This window comes from Thalassophryne amazonica, chromosome 12 (assembly GCF_902500255.1).
Source record: "Thalassophryne amazonica chromosome 12, fThaAma1.1, whole genome shotgun sequence".
Taxonomy (NCBI): Eukaryota; Metazoa; Chordata; class Actinopteri; order Batrachoidiformes; family Batrachoididae; genus Thalassophryne; species Thalassophryne amazonica.
Window position 1 is genome coordinate 51,826,000 of NC_047114.1, and position 15,140 is coordinate 51,841,139.

Here is a 15,140-nt window from a genome sequence, read left to right on the forward strand (position 1 = left end):
TCCACAAAGGCCTTCTCTGCACAAAGGTGTGTGTGTGTGTGTGTGTTTGCAGGGAGTTTGGCTGGAGGGACCCAGAGTTGCCAGAGGTGATCCAGATGTTGCAGCATCAGTTTCCATCAGTTCAGTCCAATGCTGCTGCCTACCTCCAGCACCTCTGTTTTGGAGACAACAAGATCAAATCTGAGGTATTGATCTCTGAAGGAGGAACCCCCCCCCCCCCCCCCCCCCACAAGAAAGAGCCCCCAGGCTCACTGCTGTCCAAACAAATGCATACGTATTGTATTTTCATTTTGTATTTGTAATTGTATTTTTAATTGTATTTTTCATTGAATTTTATTTTTTAATTCAGCCTTTTTCACAGATTTCTCAAGAGTTCTCAATCCTCACAGATTTCTCAGTCCTCACCTAAAACTGTATTTAAATAACTGGACATGACACTATTGCCACTTATGTTCAATTTCCAATCTATGAATACAAAACTATGAACTACAATACAACACAGAACAAGAAATATTAAAGTAAATTTGGAGACAGGTCATTTACCATGATAATCACAGTAAGTGGTCCCTTTTGTTCCTCTAATGTCCTTATTAGTAGAACTAAAGAAACTCTAATACTGCAAAGTCTGTTTGTCAAAATTTAACTTTTTTGCTGGAGGTAATGTTCAATCTCAAATGAAAATTAGCTTTCACTCCTTGACAAATGTAAAAAAAAAACAAAAAAAAAAAAAAAAAAAAACTTGAGAGTTGACCCAAGGGGAAGACGTCAACATAAGATTGGCATTATTTCTTCCAGGAGATGTCCTTAACTCTGTGCTGCCGAAGGCTACATCACTGAGAAGAATCCAGGCTTTCAATCGTCAGCTGTCCTTACTACAAGTAAATACAGTATACGGTGCATCCACAAAGTATTCACAGTGCTTCACTGTTTCCACATTTTATGTTACAGCTTTATTCCAAAATAGAGTAAAACTTTTTTCCTCAAAATTCTACTCAACACCCCATAATGACAACATGAGAAAAGTTTTTTTTTTTTTTTTTTTTGGCAAATTCTAAAAAATAAAAAACTAAGAATATATAGTGTGAATACACAAGTATTCATGCTCAGTACTTGTTGATGCACCTTTGGCAACAATTACAGCCTCAAGTCTTCTTGAATATGATACCACAAGCTTGGCGCAACTTTTGCCCATTTCTCTTTGCAAAACCTCTCAAGCTCCATCAGCTTGGATGGGGAGCGTCGGTGCACAGCGATTTTCAGATCTCTCAAGAGATGTTCAATCAGATTCAGGTCTGGTCTCTGGCTGGGTCACTCAAGGACATTCACAGAGTTGTCCTGAAGCCACTCCTTTGATAACTTGGCTGTGTATTAGGGTCATTGTTCTGGTGAAAGGTGAACCATTGCACCAGTCTGAGGTCAAGAGCGCTCTGGAGACGAGTTTCATCCAGGATGTCTCTGTCCAGTTCCTGCTGCGGAAAAGCATCCCCACAGCATGATGCTGCCACCACCATGCTTCACTGTAGGGATGTTGCCTGTTTTCCTCCAAAAATGATGCCTGGCATTCAGCCCAAAGAGTTCAGTCTTTGTCTCTTCAGAACAGAGAATTTTGTTTCCCATGATCTGAGAGTCCTTCAGGTGCTTTTGGACAAACTCTAGGTGGGCTGCGATGTGCCTTTATGAAGGAGTGGCTTCTGTCTGGCCACTCTACCATACAGGCCTGATTGGTGGATTGCTGCAGAGATGGTTGTCCTTCTGGAAAGTTCTTGTCTGTCCACAGAGGAATGCTGGAGCTCTGACAGAGTGATCATTGGATTCTTGGTCACCTCCTTGACTAAGGCCTTTCTCCCCTGATTGCTCAGTTTAGACGGGCGGCCAGCTCTAGGAAGAGTCCTGGTGAATCTGAACTTCTTCTATTTAGAGTTGATGGAGGCCACTGTGCTCACTGGGACCTTCAAAGCAGCAGAAATGCTCAGACAATCTTGAGACAATCCTGTCTCAGAGGTCTACAGACAATTCCTTGGACTTCATGCTTGGTTTGTGCTCTGATATGCACTGTCAACTGTGGGACCTTATATGTACGAGGTCTATTAGAAAAGTATCCAACCTTATTTAAAAAAACAAACAAACATATGGATTTGAATCACGTGTGCTTGCGTGAGCCAACCTTGAACCTTCCAAGAAATTGTGGACATGCCTGGACATGCCAGAACATGTTCTGTGACGCTTCATCACGGCGTTGCTTTCCTCCGCACGTCTGTCTCAATTTGCCGTCTGTCTCAAGTGCTGATGTCCATGTCTTTTCACAATTCCTGTGCTAGTCCAGACGACGTCCCGGATAAAACACAGCGTCCAGTTTGGAAATGAACGACACATTCCACTGTTACGAGGAGATTTTGTCATGGAACCGAGCGGACGCTTCGCGTGTCATGACGGCAAGCGAGACAAAGAACACCTCCGTTTCAGAGTGCCAGAAGGACAAGCTGGGACATGCCTTCTCTGATACTCACTCAACTGGTAAGCACTGAAAGGCATGTCCCAGCTTGTCCTTCTGGCACTCTGAAACGGAGGTGTTCTTTGTCTCGCTTGCCGTTGTGACGCGCGAAGCGTCCGCTCCTTTCCATGACAACACTGTGATGAAGCGTCACAGAACATGTTCTGGCATGTCCAGGCACGTCCACATTTCTTGGTTAGTCACTTGACTGAAAAACCACCGACAGCTGTCTGAACGCCATCTCAAAGCCGTCCTGTGAGACCAAAACGGAGGTGGTTTTGTGTCGGTCCAGCAGCGAATCCACCATGATGCGCGAAGCGTCCGCTTGGCTTTCCACGACAAAATCTCTTGTTAAAAGTGAAATCTGCAGGAAAATGGGTGATGCCCAGCTCTTGTGATAACCAGAGAAAGTGCACACGATGGTCACGGATCCACAGAGCGATCCGTTTAGAAATGAAATAGTCGTTCAGCCTGTCGATGGCAGCTGGAGCGCGGCACGCCCCACAGCTGCTGAGGGCATCCTTAAAGCGACAGTAACATCCCTTAATGTCTTTGAAGCCCATAAAATTTTCACCAAAAACCACCTGAATTTCTCGAATGGTGTCCACATGGATGTGCCTCACAGTTTCTAAAGAAAATTTGATCAAGCAAAGCAGCAGTCTCTCAGCCATTTCCCTGACAATGAAAATCCGCCGAGGGGGGTGGACCACTCCTCACTCCAAAGCCTGCTCACAGGCGATGACGCAACCGACAGTCGTGAAAAAAAATCACGCATGCGCATGAAGGTTCAAGGTTGGCTCACACAAGCACACGTGATTCAAATCCATATTTTTTTTTTTAATAAGGTTGGATACTTTTCTAATAGACCTCGTAGACAGGTGTGTGCCTTTCCAAGTCGTGTCCAAACAACTGAATTTACCCCAGGTGGACTGCAATGTAAGTTATAGAAACATCTCAAGGATGATCAGTGGTAACAGGATGCACCTGAGCTCAATTTTGAGCAAAGCACTCAACAAAAATATAAACGCAACACTTTTGGTTTTGCTCCCATTTTGTATGAGATGAACTCAAAGATCTAAAACTTTTTCCACATACACAATATCACCATTTCCCTCAAATATTGATCACAAACCAGTCTAAATCTGTGATAGTGAGCACTTCTCCTTTGCTGAGATAATCCATCCCACCTCACAGGTGTACTATATCAAGATGCTGATTAGACACCATGATTAGTGCACAGGTGTGCCTTAGACTGTCCACAATAAAAGGCCACTCTGAAAGGTGCAGTTTTGTTTTATTGGGGGGGATACCAGTCAGTATCTGGTGTGACCACCATTTGCCTCATGCAGTGCAACACATCTCCTTGGTTGGTCCACTCCTCTTCAATGGCTGTGCGAAGTTGCTGGATATTGGCAGGAACTGGTACACGCTGTCGTTTACGCTGGTCCAGAGCATCCCAAACATGCTCAATGGGTGACGTGTCCGGTGAGTAGGCCGGCCATGCAAGAACTGGGACATTTTCAGCTTCCAAGAATTGTGTACAGATCCTTGCAACATGGAGCCGTGCATTATCCTGCTGCAACATGAGGTGAAGTTCTTGGATGTATGGCACAACAATGGGCCTCAGGATCTCGTCACGGTATCTCTGTGCATTCAAAATGCCATCAATAAAATGCACCTGTGTTCTTCATCCATAACAGATGCCTGCCCATACCATAACCCCACCGCCACCATGGGCCACTCGATCCACAACATTGACATCAGAAAACCGCTCACCCACACGACGCCACACACGCTGTCTGCCATCTGCCCTGGACAGTGTGAACCGGGATTCATCCGTGAAGAGAACACCTCTCCAACATGCCAAACACCAGCGAATGTGAGCACTTGCCCACTCAAGTCGGTTATGACGACGAACTGGAGTCAGGTCGAGACCCCGATGAGGACGACGAGCATGCAGATGAGCTTCCCTGAGATGGTTTCTGACAGTTTGTGCAGAAATTCTTTGGTTATGCAAACCGATTGTTTCAGCAGCTGTCTCAGACGATCTTGGAGGTGAACATGCTGGATGTGGAGGTCCTGGGCTGGTGTGGTTACACGTGGTCTGTGGTTGTGAGGCTGGTTGGATGTACTGCCAAATTCTCTGAAATGCCTTTGGAGACGGCTTATTATCTCAGCAAAAGAGAAGTGCACACTATCACAGATTTAGACTGGTTTGTGAACAATATTTGAGGGAAATGGTGCTATTGTGTATGTGGAAAAAGTTTTAGATCTTTGAGTTCATCTCATACAAAATGGGAGCAAAACCAAAAGTGTTGCGTTTATATTTTTGTTGAGTGTATATACACGTGATTTCTGTTTTAATACATTTGCGAAAATCTCCAAAAACCATTTTTTTCACTTTGTCATTATAGGGTATTGTGTGTAGAATTTGAGGGGAAAAAAAATGAGTTTCATCCATTTTGGAATAAGGCTGTAATATATCAAATTGTGAAAAGCACTGTGAATGGTTTCTAGATGCACTGTAACTCTTTCATTCATGTGCTGAGAGTAATGCGGCATCCAGCAGCCTGGTAGAGCTTCATAATACTAATGGATCAGTCATTTTCTTTAAGTTCTTGGCTCTCTGCAAGTGCTTCTTTTTTATACAGGTCGGGATGGAATGGTGCAAATAGTTCACTGAATAAGAGTGAGACTCAATTGAATGTCCCAAGCATTGGCATATCTTGGTTGAGAGAAAAGTTAGTAATTCTTGATAAAAATTTCTGGATCTCCTTAACCATGTCAACCAAAGGTTGACTGAATAAAGGTTCAGGGTGAGACAGAAAGCCAGGTTCATCAGACATAGAAGCGAGGTTGGCATCAGTCATAGGGGCAGTGTTGGCATCAGACATACTATGACATCAGATGAGATATTTTGCTTTTTTTTTTTCAGACAAATATTTATGTCTGTCACATTTCACCAGAAAACAAGTCAGTTAAAGTTCCTTCATAGATTAAGTCCATACTGACTAAATAAAGGGAAAAAAGTTACAATTCCTTCTCTTAAATGGTAGCTCTGCTAAAACCATCACATACTTATTTAAACTACCAATATTTATTCTGTACTGAAATCAAGTGCATATATTCTCAACACTTTAAAAGTGTTCAGAGTCAGTTTAAAACTTATTCAATGCATGTGACAAATCTCCTGTCAAATACAAATGCTGGTAAGTGACGAGTGACAAGATAGCCATCAGGTCTGAAGATTTTGATCGTCACCTACTGTGGAATCATGAGGTCACTTGGTGTATGGGGATATTGATATCTCTGCAGGACAACAAATGTCCTAGTCATTGTGGTTCTAATGCATCTGTTCTTACTGTATGGTTGTAAGATCTGGGCCTTAAATACTGATTTATTGGATGACTGAATTCTTTTGGTGCTTGGTCTCTCCAGAGAATCTGTGGGTACCACTGGAATGACTTTGTGCCAAAATGAGCAATTATGCATGGAGAAAGACGAGGCAGGCATTTATGAAGGGAACATCCAGTGGCGGTCCTAGAGTGATTTACTCCCCGGGCGAAACCCCCTGCGTGCTCCCCCCCACTAACATGGCCACCACCTCCGCCCCACCACCCATGAAAACACAAACTTCGTCCAGAACACCCACAATCCCACAAATTAACTCACAACAGCTATTTTCAAGAACAAATCTCCGGTTTTAATGACTACTGCAATAACAAGCACAAAGATAAACAATAATTACTTCAATAAAGTTTTTGAACATAATAAAACAAAAGACTCAGTGATTTCACACTACAACCATGTACAGTACAGATATTTAAGAAAGCACAACTGCACTACATCACCACCCGATGGTCAAAATATTGCACGTCATTCAGTTTTACCAACAGAGTGCACTTTGCATTATCATAGAGTACCATTCACCATAATGAACAAGACTTAAATCTCCATTAAAGTCTCACCATATAAATAACAAAAGAAGTTAAACAATCTGTATATTACAGAATACCATGAAGTGACAAAAAATGCACAAAAAAAAACAATACATTAAAGTTGCAAAAATGGTAAAGCGCAATCATGTATCATAAATAAATGAACTAATGACAGAGGTAAATTCTATACCCATTACTGTACACATAAGAAGAAATAACAAACACTATTGTGTATCATAAGTAACAGGAAGCAACAAGTGAAGAAGTTAACACTCTTTAAAGGCAAAAATGGCAAACCACAATAATTTGTCATAAATAACAAGAAGTGCAAAAGAAGTAAGAGGAAAACAGTCTATATACAAAAGTTTGCAGGAGGGCATCATAATTGTTTGCCACAGTGCTCACTATCCGTGATGTGAAATTCCATCGAGGAGCATTTCCGGGCAACCTTGAGCAGCCTGCAGACTCAAGAAAAGACATCCTCTTTGTGGATTTTGAGAAAAATGTGGCAAACCCAGAGAGTGATGCAAAAAATATTCTGCACTCAGATAAGCATTTAGCCCCCTGAGACAGAACCAGATTCAGTCTGTGTGCATAGCAATGCACAAACATTGCACTGGGGGATATTGCTTTAACTCTGGCCTGCAAACCATTGAGAGCTGAAGCCATGACAGCAGCCATGGCTTCTTCGTAAGGAAGACTATCAAATGGCTTCGCCAAAATCCGGTCCACAACAATCAAATTGTCTGCCATTATGTGCAGCTTGCTACCTAGTTAGCTCGCTAGCTGGGACTGGCGTGAGGCTAGTGTGAAGTGTGTCCACCTGTGAGCGCTTTGTGACGGTGAAGGAGCTCAGCAGCACCCGCTGCTCGGTAGAGAAACTGCGATAGAAGTCAGAAAGAGTGATAAAAGTCAGTCTCCAAACACAAGCAGCTACAAAAAACACACCAGAAATAGAAGCTCAATTTGTCGCTAGTTGTTTTTAAGAGAGAGGGATGGACTCTTGCTCGATCGGACTGTGTACGTATATTGTTGCCCAAATCTTGCTTGATTGAGCGTAATCCTCCACTGGCCTGGAACATATTTTAATGAGTGAATATATGTTCTTTGTTATTAATAAACTTAAATGTAGTTATCACTAGATCCCTATATTTAAATAGTACTGTGGTATGAATAAACTCTATGTCTGAATATAGGACAAGTCCCTTCATTTTTCAGCAGAAAATTCCTTCCTCTGTGTGTGGCGCCATCAAAATGGTTGGTTTTAACTGTCTTTACATAGACTTAACCCAACTCTGAATATAGCCTGTTGTCTGCAACCTGTCCTTCTTGACTTTGGAGCTGTCAGTGTATTGCTCCCACTAAAATGCTTTATTTCCCTTCAGTGTCAACTGAATTCATGCCAGTTCTACCCTATTAATCCCCAATGGAGATGAGATTTAAGAGCAAACAAAATTCTTGAAACAGCAATCTGCCAACATTCATTTAAAATAGAAGAGAATGGGAAGGAGTGAGCCAAGGGTGATAATAAAGATTGCTGATGTTAATATTGTGTAGACGGCACAATTATTTAGAGCAGTACTGCCAAAATTACAACCTACAATATTGTGAAGGTGTAGGAATACGGACCCACAACAGGGGGCGTTAAATGAACGGACAATGGATAACCCAAACAGTAACAATTTAATGTTGTGAAGTGTACAACGGAATACAGACAAATACAGTTTTGGTACCACAGACAATTAAATGTTGAGTGACGTGTGGGCAGGCTTGAGGATAGGAGACGTCCGTCCTGAACCGAGCCGGATCCCACACGGCCCTCACCTCCAACGGATCTGAAGAACACCGGAGCCGCCAAGTCCTGGAGCCCCAGGTGGCCACCGTCTCCATCTGTCAGATCTGGTACTGCTGGCAGAGAACAGAAACAGTTTTGATGAGTGTGAGTTCGCACACTCAGTAATCCTACCGTCTGTGTTCTTTTGGGAGGGAGCACCTCCACCTCCAATCACACACTCGTGCAGCTCCTGTCTAACCACTTATCTGGTTGGAGTGTGAAGTGAAGCCGTCGCTGGTCACACCTAACGCCAATCCCTCAAATAAGGCAACACCACAGGAAAACGGCTGCAAAGCAGTTCTGACTATACTTTTACTGCAGAGAAAATTACCTCCAAGGTAGCTGATTTCTCGGCGAGGAGGTGGAGTTGCAGTCCGGCCTTTATGGTGAGGTTGATGAGTTGCTGAGTGACAGCTGGTGCTGATGGTGTGTGACAGCTGTCACTCCCAGTGGTTTCGACGCCCTCTCGTGCTTGAAGCCCACACTTCAAGCAGGGTGCCATCTGGTGGTGGTGGGCCAGCAGTACCTCCTCTTCAGCGGCCTACACAACAGGACCCCCCCCTCAACGGGCACCTCCTAGCTCCCGACCAGGTTTGTCCGGGTGCCGGGTGTAGAAGTCGGCCAGGAGGGCCGGGTCCAGGATGAAGCTCCTCTTCACCCAGGAGCGTTCTTCGGGTCCGTATCCCTCCCAGACCACCAAATACTGGAACCCCCGGCCTTTCTGACGGACGTCCAGGAGCTGGCGCACAGTCCAAGCCGGCTCCCCGTCAATGATCCGGGGAGGCGGCGGCGCCGGTCCGGGGGCACAGAAGGGAGAGGAGTGGCAGGGTTTGAGTCTTGACACATGAAAAACCGGATGTATCCGCAGTGAAGCTGGCAGCTTCAGCTTCACTGCAGCTGGACTGAGGACCTTTAGGATGGTGAAGGGTCCGATGAATCTGTCCTTTACTTTTTGGGATTCCACTTGTAGGGGAATGTCTTTTGTGGATAGCCAAACTGCCTGCCCGGGCTGATACATTGGGGCCGGGGCACGCCGGCGATCTGCATGGGCCTTAGCCCTCGTCCGGCTTTGAGCAGGGCAGAGCGGGCGGTACGCCACACCCGACGGCACCTTCTCAGATGGGCCTGGACCGAGGGCACCCCGACCTCTCCCTCCACCAACGGAAATAATGGGGGCTGGTACCCCAAACATATCTCGAATGGGGAGAGGCCGGTGGCAGATGACACTTGGCTATTATGAGTGTACTCGATCCAGGCCAGATGGTCACTCCAGGCCATCAGGTGCGCAGAGGTCATGCAGCGGAGGGCCTGCTCCAATTCCTGATTCATCCGCTCTGCCTGCCCGTTCGTCTGGGGGTGGTACCCGGACGAGAGGCTTACGGTGGCCCCCAGTTCCCTGCAGAAACTCCTCCAGACCTGGGAGGAGAACTGAGGACCACGATCTGAGACAATGTCCGATGGAATCCCATGCAGACGCACGACATGGTGGACCAGGAGGTCTGCAGTCTCCTGGGCTGGCGGGAGCTTCGGCAGGGCCACGAAGTGGGCCGCCTTGGAGAACCGGTCCACTATCGTGAGGATGGTAGTCTTGCCCTGGGACGGCGGGAGGCCCGTGACGAAGTCCAGGCCGATGTGAGACCAGGGGCGATGAGGCACGGGCAAAGGTTGGAGGAGACCCTGGGTTTTTGGGTGGTCTGCTTTGCCCCTGGCGCAGGTGGTGCAACCACCTGACTACAGCCCTTGATGAACCGCCGGTAAAAATTAGCAAAACCGAGGAACTGTTGCAGTTTTCTACGGTTTGTTGGTTGGGGCCAGTCTCTCACCGCCGCTACCTTGGCCGGATCGGGTGCGACGGAGTTTGAGGAGATGATGAACCCCAGGAAGGACAAAGAAGTACGGTGGAACTCACACTTCTCGCCCTTCACAAACAACCGGTTCTCCAACAACCGCTGCAGGACCTGACGTACATGCGTAACATGAGTCTCAGGATCCGGGGAAAAGATGAGTATATCGTCTAGATATACGAAGACAAACCGATGCAGGAAGTCCCGCAAGACATCGTTTACCAAAGCTTGGAACGTTGTGGGGGCATTTGTGAGGCCGAACGGCATGACCAGGTACTCAAAGTGACCTAACGGGGTGTTAAATGCCGTCTTCCATTCGTCTCCCTTCCGGATCCGAACCAGGTGGTACGCATTCCTAAGATCCAGTTTTGTGAAAATTTGGGCTCCATGCAGGGGCGTGAACACTGAATCCAACAGGGGCAGAGGGTATCGGTTGCGAACCGTGATTTCGTTCAGCCCCCTGTAATCAATGCATGGACGGAGTCCGCCGTCTTTCTTGCCCACAAAAAAGAAACCAGCACCCATCGGGGAGGTGGAGTTCCGGATCAGCCCGGCAGCTAATGAGTCCCGGATGTAGGTCTCCATTGATTCGCGTTCAGGACGTGAGAGGTTGTACAGCCTGCTGGACGGGTACTCAATGCCCGGGATCAAATCAATGGCACAATCGTACGGACGGTGCGGGGGAAGGGTGAGCACCAGATCCTTGCTGAAAACGTCAGCAAGATCGTGGTACTCACTTGGCACCGCCGTCAGATTGGGGGGGACTTTGACCTCCTCACTAGCTGTCACACCAGGCTGAACCGAGGATCCGAGACATTCCCGGTGGCAGGTTTCGCTCCACTGAGCCACAACCCCAGACAGCCAATCAATCCGGGGATTGTGCTTTATCATCCAAGGATAACCCAAAATCACACGGGAGGTAGAAGGTGTTACATAAAACACAATCTCCACCCTGTGATTACCAGACACCACCAATGTCACTGGCTGTGTCTGGTGTGTGATTAATGGAAGAAGGGTGCCATCTAGTGCCCGTACCTTCAAAGGTGAAGGTAGAGCCACTAGAGGGAGCCCGACTTCCCTTGCCCATCTGCTGCCCATCTAGTAGGAACCCCCAAACATCCCTTTCCTGGGCGACATTTACCACCTCTGACTGGGGGATCTCCAGGTGTTCCCAGGCCAGTGTGGAGATATAATCTCTCCACCTAATCCTGGCTCTTCCATGGGGTATCCTCCCAGCTCGATGGTCTGGGAACACCTTTATCGGGAGGCACCCAGGAGGCATCCTTAGTAGATGCTTGAACCACCTCAGCTGGCTCCTCTCAATGCAAAGGAGCAGCAGCTCTGCTCAGACCCCCAGAGGAAAACCCATTTTGGCTGCTTGTAACTGTGATCTAGTTTTTTCAGTCATGACCCAACCCTCATGACCATAGGTGTGAGAAGGAATGAAGAGTGATCTGTAGATCTAGAGTTTGGCCTTTTGGCTCAACTCCCTTTTCATCACAATGGTACAGTATAGCGAATGCAATACTGCCCCTACTGTGCCAATTCTCTGGCCAATCTCACACTTCATTGTCCCCTCACTCATGAACAAGAGCCCAAGGTACTTGAACTCCTTCACTTGGTGCAAGACCTCATTCCCTATCCAGAGTATTCAGTCCTGCAATATACTGGCAACCCATCCAGGGTATACATCACCCAATGACCACTGGGATAGGCTCCAGCCCCTCATGCCTTTAATTGGAATATGCTGGCAATTACCAAAAGCTTCCAGTCTGAATGGAATCATTCTTATTGGTGAGATACATGCATTTCTGTGTTGTGCAAAGGTACATTTTGTTGTCAGTACGTACAGTGACAAAGGTGTCACTATACTGACAACAAAATTTGTCCTATGCATTTAACCTGCCCTTGTTGGTAATGTTTAAGTAAGATTTATTTATAGCACTTATTACAGATAAAAAAACAATTCCAAATGCACAATGCTGCCTTTTTCAGTGCCAGAGAAAGGTGCATACCCAAGTAAGCATGTTTTTGATAGTGAGGAGAAACCAGAGTGCCTGAACGACATCAACACAAACAAGGGCCGAAAATGCCAACTCTGCATCTGCAAAGACAGGAACTAGACATAGGTGAAATCAAACTCCAGACCTGTTTGCTGTGAGGCAAGAGTGCTAACCACTGAGTCACCATGCTACAAACAGATTGGTTATTTTGACATGCACAAAAGCAGCTCCTGTTGTCCCATGTAATTTTACTTCAATAATAGATCTACATTGTTTACTTTAACTGCAGCAGGAGACATTTTCTCTGAACAAAAAGGACAGCAGAATCACATCATCTTTTGCAGGAACTAGTGAATCATGAACATGCTTCAAGAATGCATTTCACGAAATTATTATTTTATTGATTTAAAATATTTAAATTGAAATTATTTTTTAAGTGATTAAAAAGTCAACCCTTTCACGTGTGTCTTAAATAGGGATGGGTATTGATTAGATTTTATCGATATCGATGCCACTATCGATTCCGCTTATCGATCCAGTTCCTTATCGATACCTCTTGTGAATTTTCTGTGCACTAAAAGTAGGCTTTACAGGTTTTCTATGTCAACAAAATTTTAAATTGGTCACTGGATCCTTGATCTCTGGGCATAAATAAAATAAATAAAATCTGTAGATTTTGTCAAAAGCATTTCGTTTCAGACATTTTGGCATGAATGTCTCTCCATACCTCTGAGCTGAGCTCAGCCGGCTGCTGCACATCAGCGCAGGACGTCTCATTTTGGGAGGAAAAAAACGATCGATTGCAGTGCAGCATCCATTTTGGTGAGAAAAAAAAAAACAGCTTTCCTTATTCAAATTCATTCCAGTAGTATTGTGCTCTTACTAGGATGCAGCAGTTTTCTAGCTTGGCAGATAGTTCTGGAGTACGGAACCCGGGAGAGGTCACTTAAAGTGATATTTTTTTCTGGCCATGATAATTTGTGCGCAGGTTTCCTTTAATTGAGCCCTCGAATTAATAAAACGTGTGCAGGTTTTCCTTTAATTGAGCCCTCGATTTAATAAAACGAGCACACGTTTTCTTTTAATTGAGCCCTCGAATTAATAAAATGAGTGCACGTTTTCCTTTCGTTTAAAATGAACTCCATAATATGACCTTAATTGTCATCCTCACGACAGGGAGACGCTTCGCCCTCAGCATCTTTTTTAAAGTGCTTAAACTGCAGATGATGCCATGCTGGGTAGCTAGAGTTCTATATGTCCTTGTGGGCCCAAACCATGATGATACACCCTGACCAGATCCATTTCTATTGGAGAAACGTATTACACTGTTGGTTTGTTGATGAATAGCCAACACTTATGTGTCAAGACAATATTGAATGCACGTTTTACAAATTTTGGCCACGTTTAAGTACATCATGCCTTTGTTTTACTCAAACAATGCTTAAAACATGCGCACAATATCATAAAATATGCGCACAATATAATAAAACGTGTGCACAATATAACAAAATGAGTGCACAATATAACAAAACGTGCGCACAATATCATAAAACGTGCACACAGTATAACAAAACGTGCGCACAATATAATAAAATGTCCGCACATTCTCTCCACATGTAAAACATTTTTTCAAAAATTAAGATAAAGAGAAATAAAACAATGAATCAACAAAGCAGCGGATCGAAGCACTGCTTCAATCTGCAAATCACTGCTTCGATTGGTTCAAGGTTCAAAACAAAGTCGTGCTGCAGAAAAGCTGATTACAGACCTGCTTCAGGGTCTGTAATCAATGTAGAGAAATTATCATTTTCCTGACAAACACCCCCAAAAGCAACGGGCACTCTGAAGGACCGATAAGGGAATCGTTAAGCATAAAGGTTATTGATGTCGGTGGGTCAAATCATTTCTTAATGATACCCGAAAGGAACCGGTTCTTGATACCCATCCCTAATCTTAAAGTATACATTTGTGGTTGAATCTCTTATTATGAATATAGTTTGAAAGAAACTAAGATCCTGATCAATGAGCTGTGATCTTGACTGCTAATGTTTGAGCATGTCCTTTGATCCTGAATACTGAATTTACATCTGATTACTGATTTTTTATTCTGCTCTTGGGCCATGATCACTTGTCTTTTTTCTTGATCTCTGGTCTTAGGGCCCTGTCCCACTGGCATTTAGGAGGATTTGCAGATGGAATGCACACAAAAGTGGCCCACATCAGTCAAACAACCGCAATAACCGTGTAACATTCCTGTATGAGTCGGCCGCCATCCAAACATGTCTGTCATCATCCGCAGAGGCACGCATGTCCGCAGCCAGGATTTTTGAGCGGATCAAAAATCCTGCTGCGGATGAGATCCGTATCACTGCCTGAACACATACTGAAGACATACGCAGGACATACACAACGAACGCGCCGCATATCCCCTGTCATCCGCTGATATCCGGAACCGACAGGTTGGCACGGCTTGGCGGCAGACCGGGACAGCGTGCAAAACAGATATGACGCGTGCCCAGCACGGCGACATCACGGTCGCAAATGGTATGTCGCGCATGCAGACAGAGTGGGCACGGATGCAGCGAGTGTATCACGGCCGCTGTGCCCCTCATGGGGGCACCTCCGCCGTCGCCTTTGCTTCTGTTCCCTGTTATATCCGCTTTTCTTCCTCATGTATTCGCTGATCCACCCCGGGACATTTGTCATTTTCGCCCACCTTTGTTGCGGACGCTCAGCTTTTGTCTCCTCATTTCATGCGCAAATCCTCCTAAACGCCAGTGGGACAGGGCCCTTAGATCCTGACCATTGATCCTAAACACAGAGCTTTGAACCTAACAGTTGATTGTTTTGATTCCTTGACAGAGTTGATATTTTTATTGCTTGGGGGGAGGGGTGTTTAGAATAAAAGATTAAGGGCCTGATTTCCTAAGATCCCACAGAATAAGCCATAAATTGTGTGAGCAATCAAAACTAAGGGCCCCTTCACACATAGTACGAATAAATATAAATCAGGGCGAATCACAGTGGAGC

At 45.3% G+C, this 15,140-nt stretch overlaps 1 protein-coding gene across 9 annotated transcripts in view; it reads left to right on the top strand.

The window, feature by feature from the left end:
- Positions 1–15,140, top strand: part of ctnnd2b (catenin (cadherin-associated protein), delta 2b) — a 638,149-nt gene that overhangs the window by 440,578 nt on the left and 182,431 nt on the right. For all 9 annotated transcript variants that reach the window (XM_034183535.1, XM_034183537.1, XM_034183540.1 and 6 more), the window contains one exon: positions 53–185. In XM_034183535.1, coding sequence (XP_034039426.1) covers positions 53–185 — 133 coding nt within the window. The remainder of the gene's footprint in view (positions 1–52; positions 186–15,140) is intronic.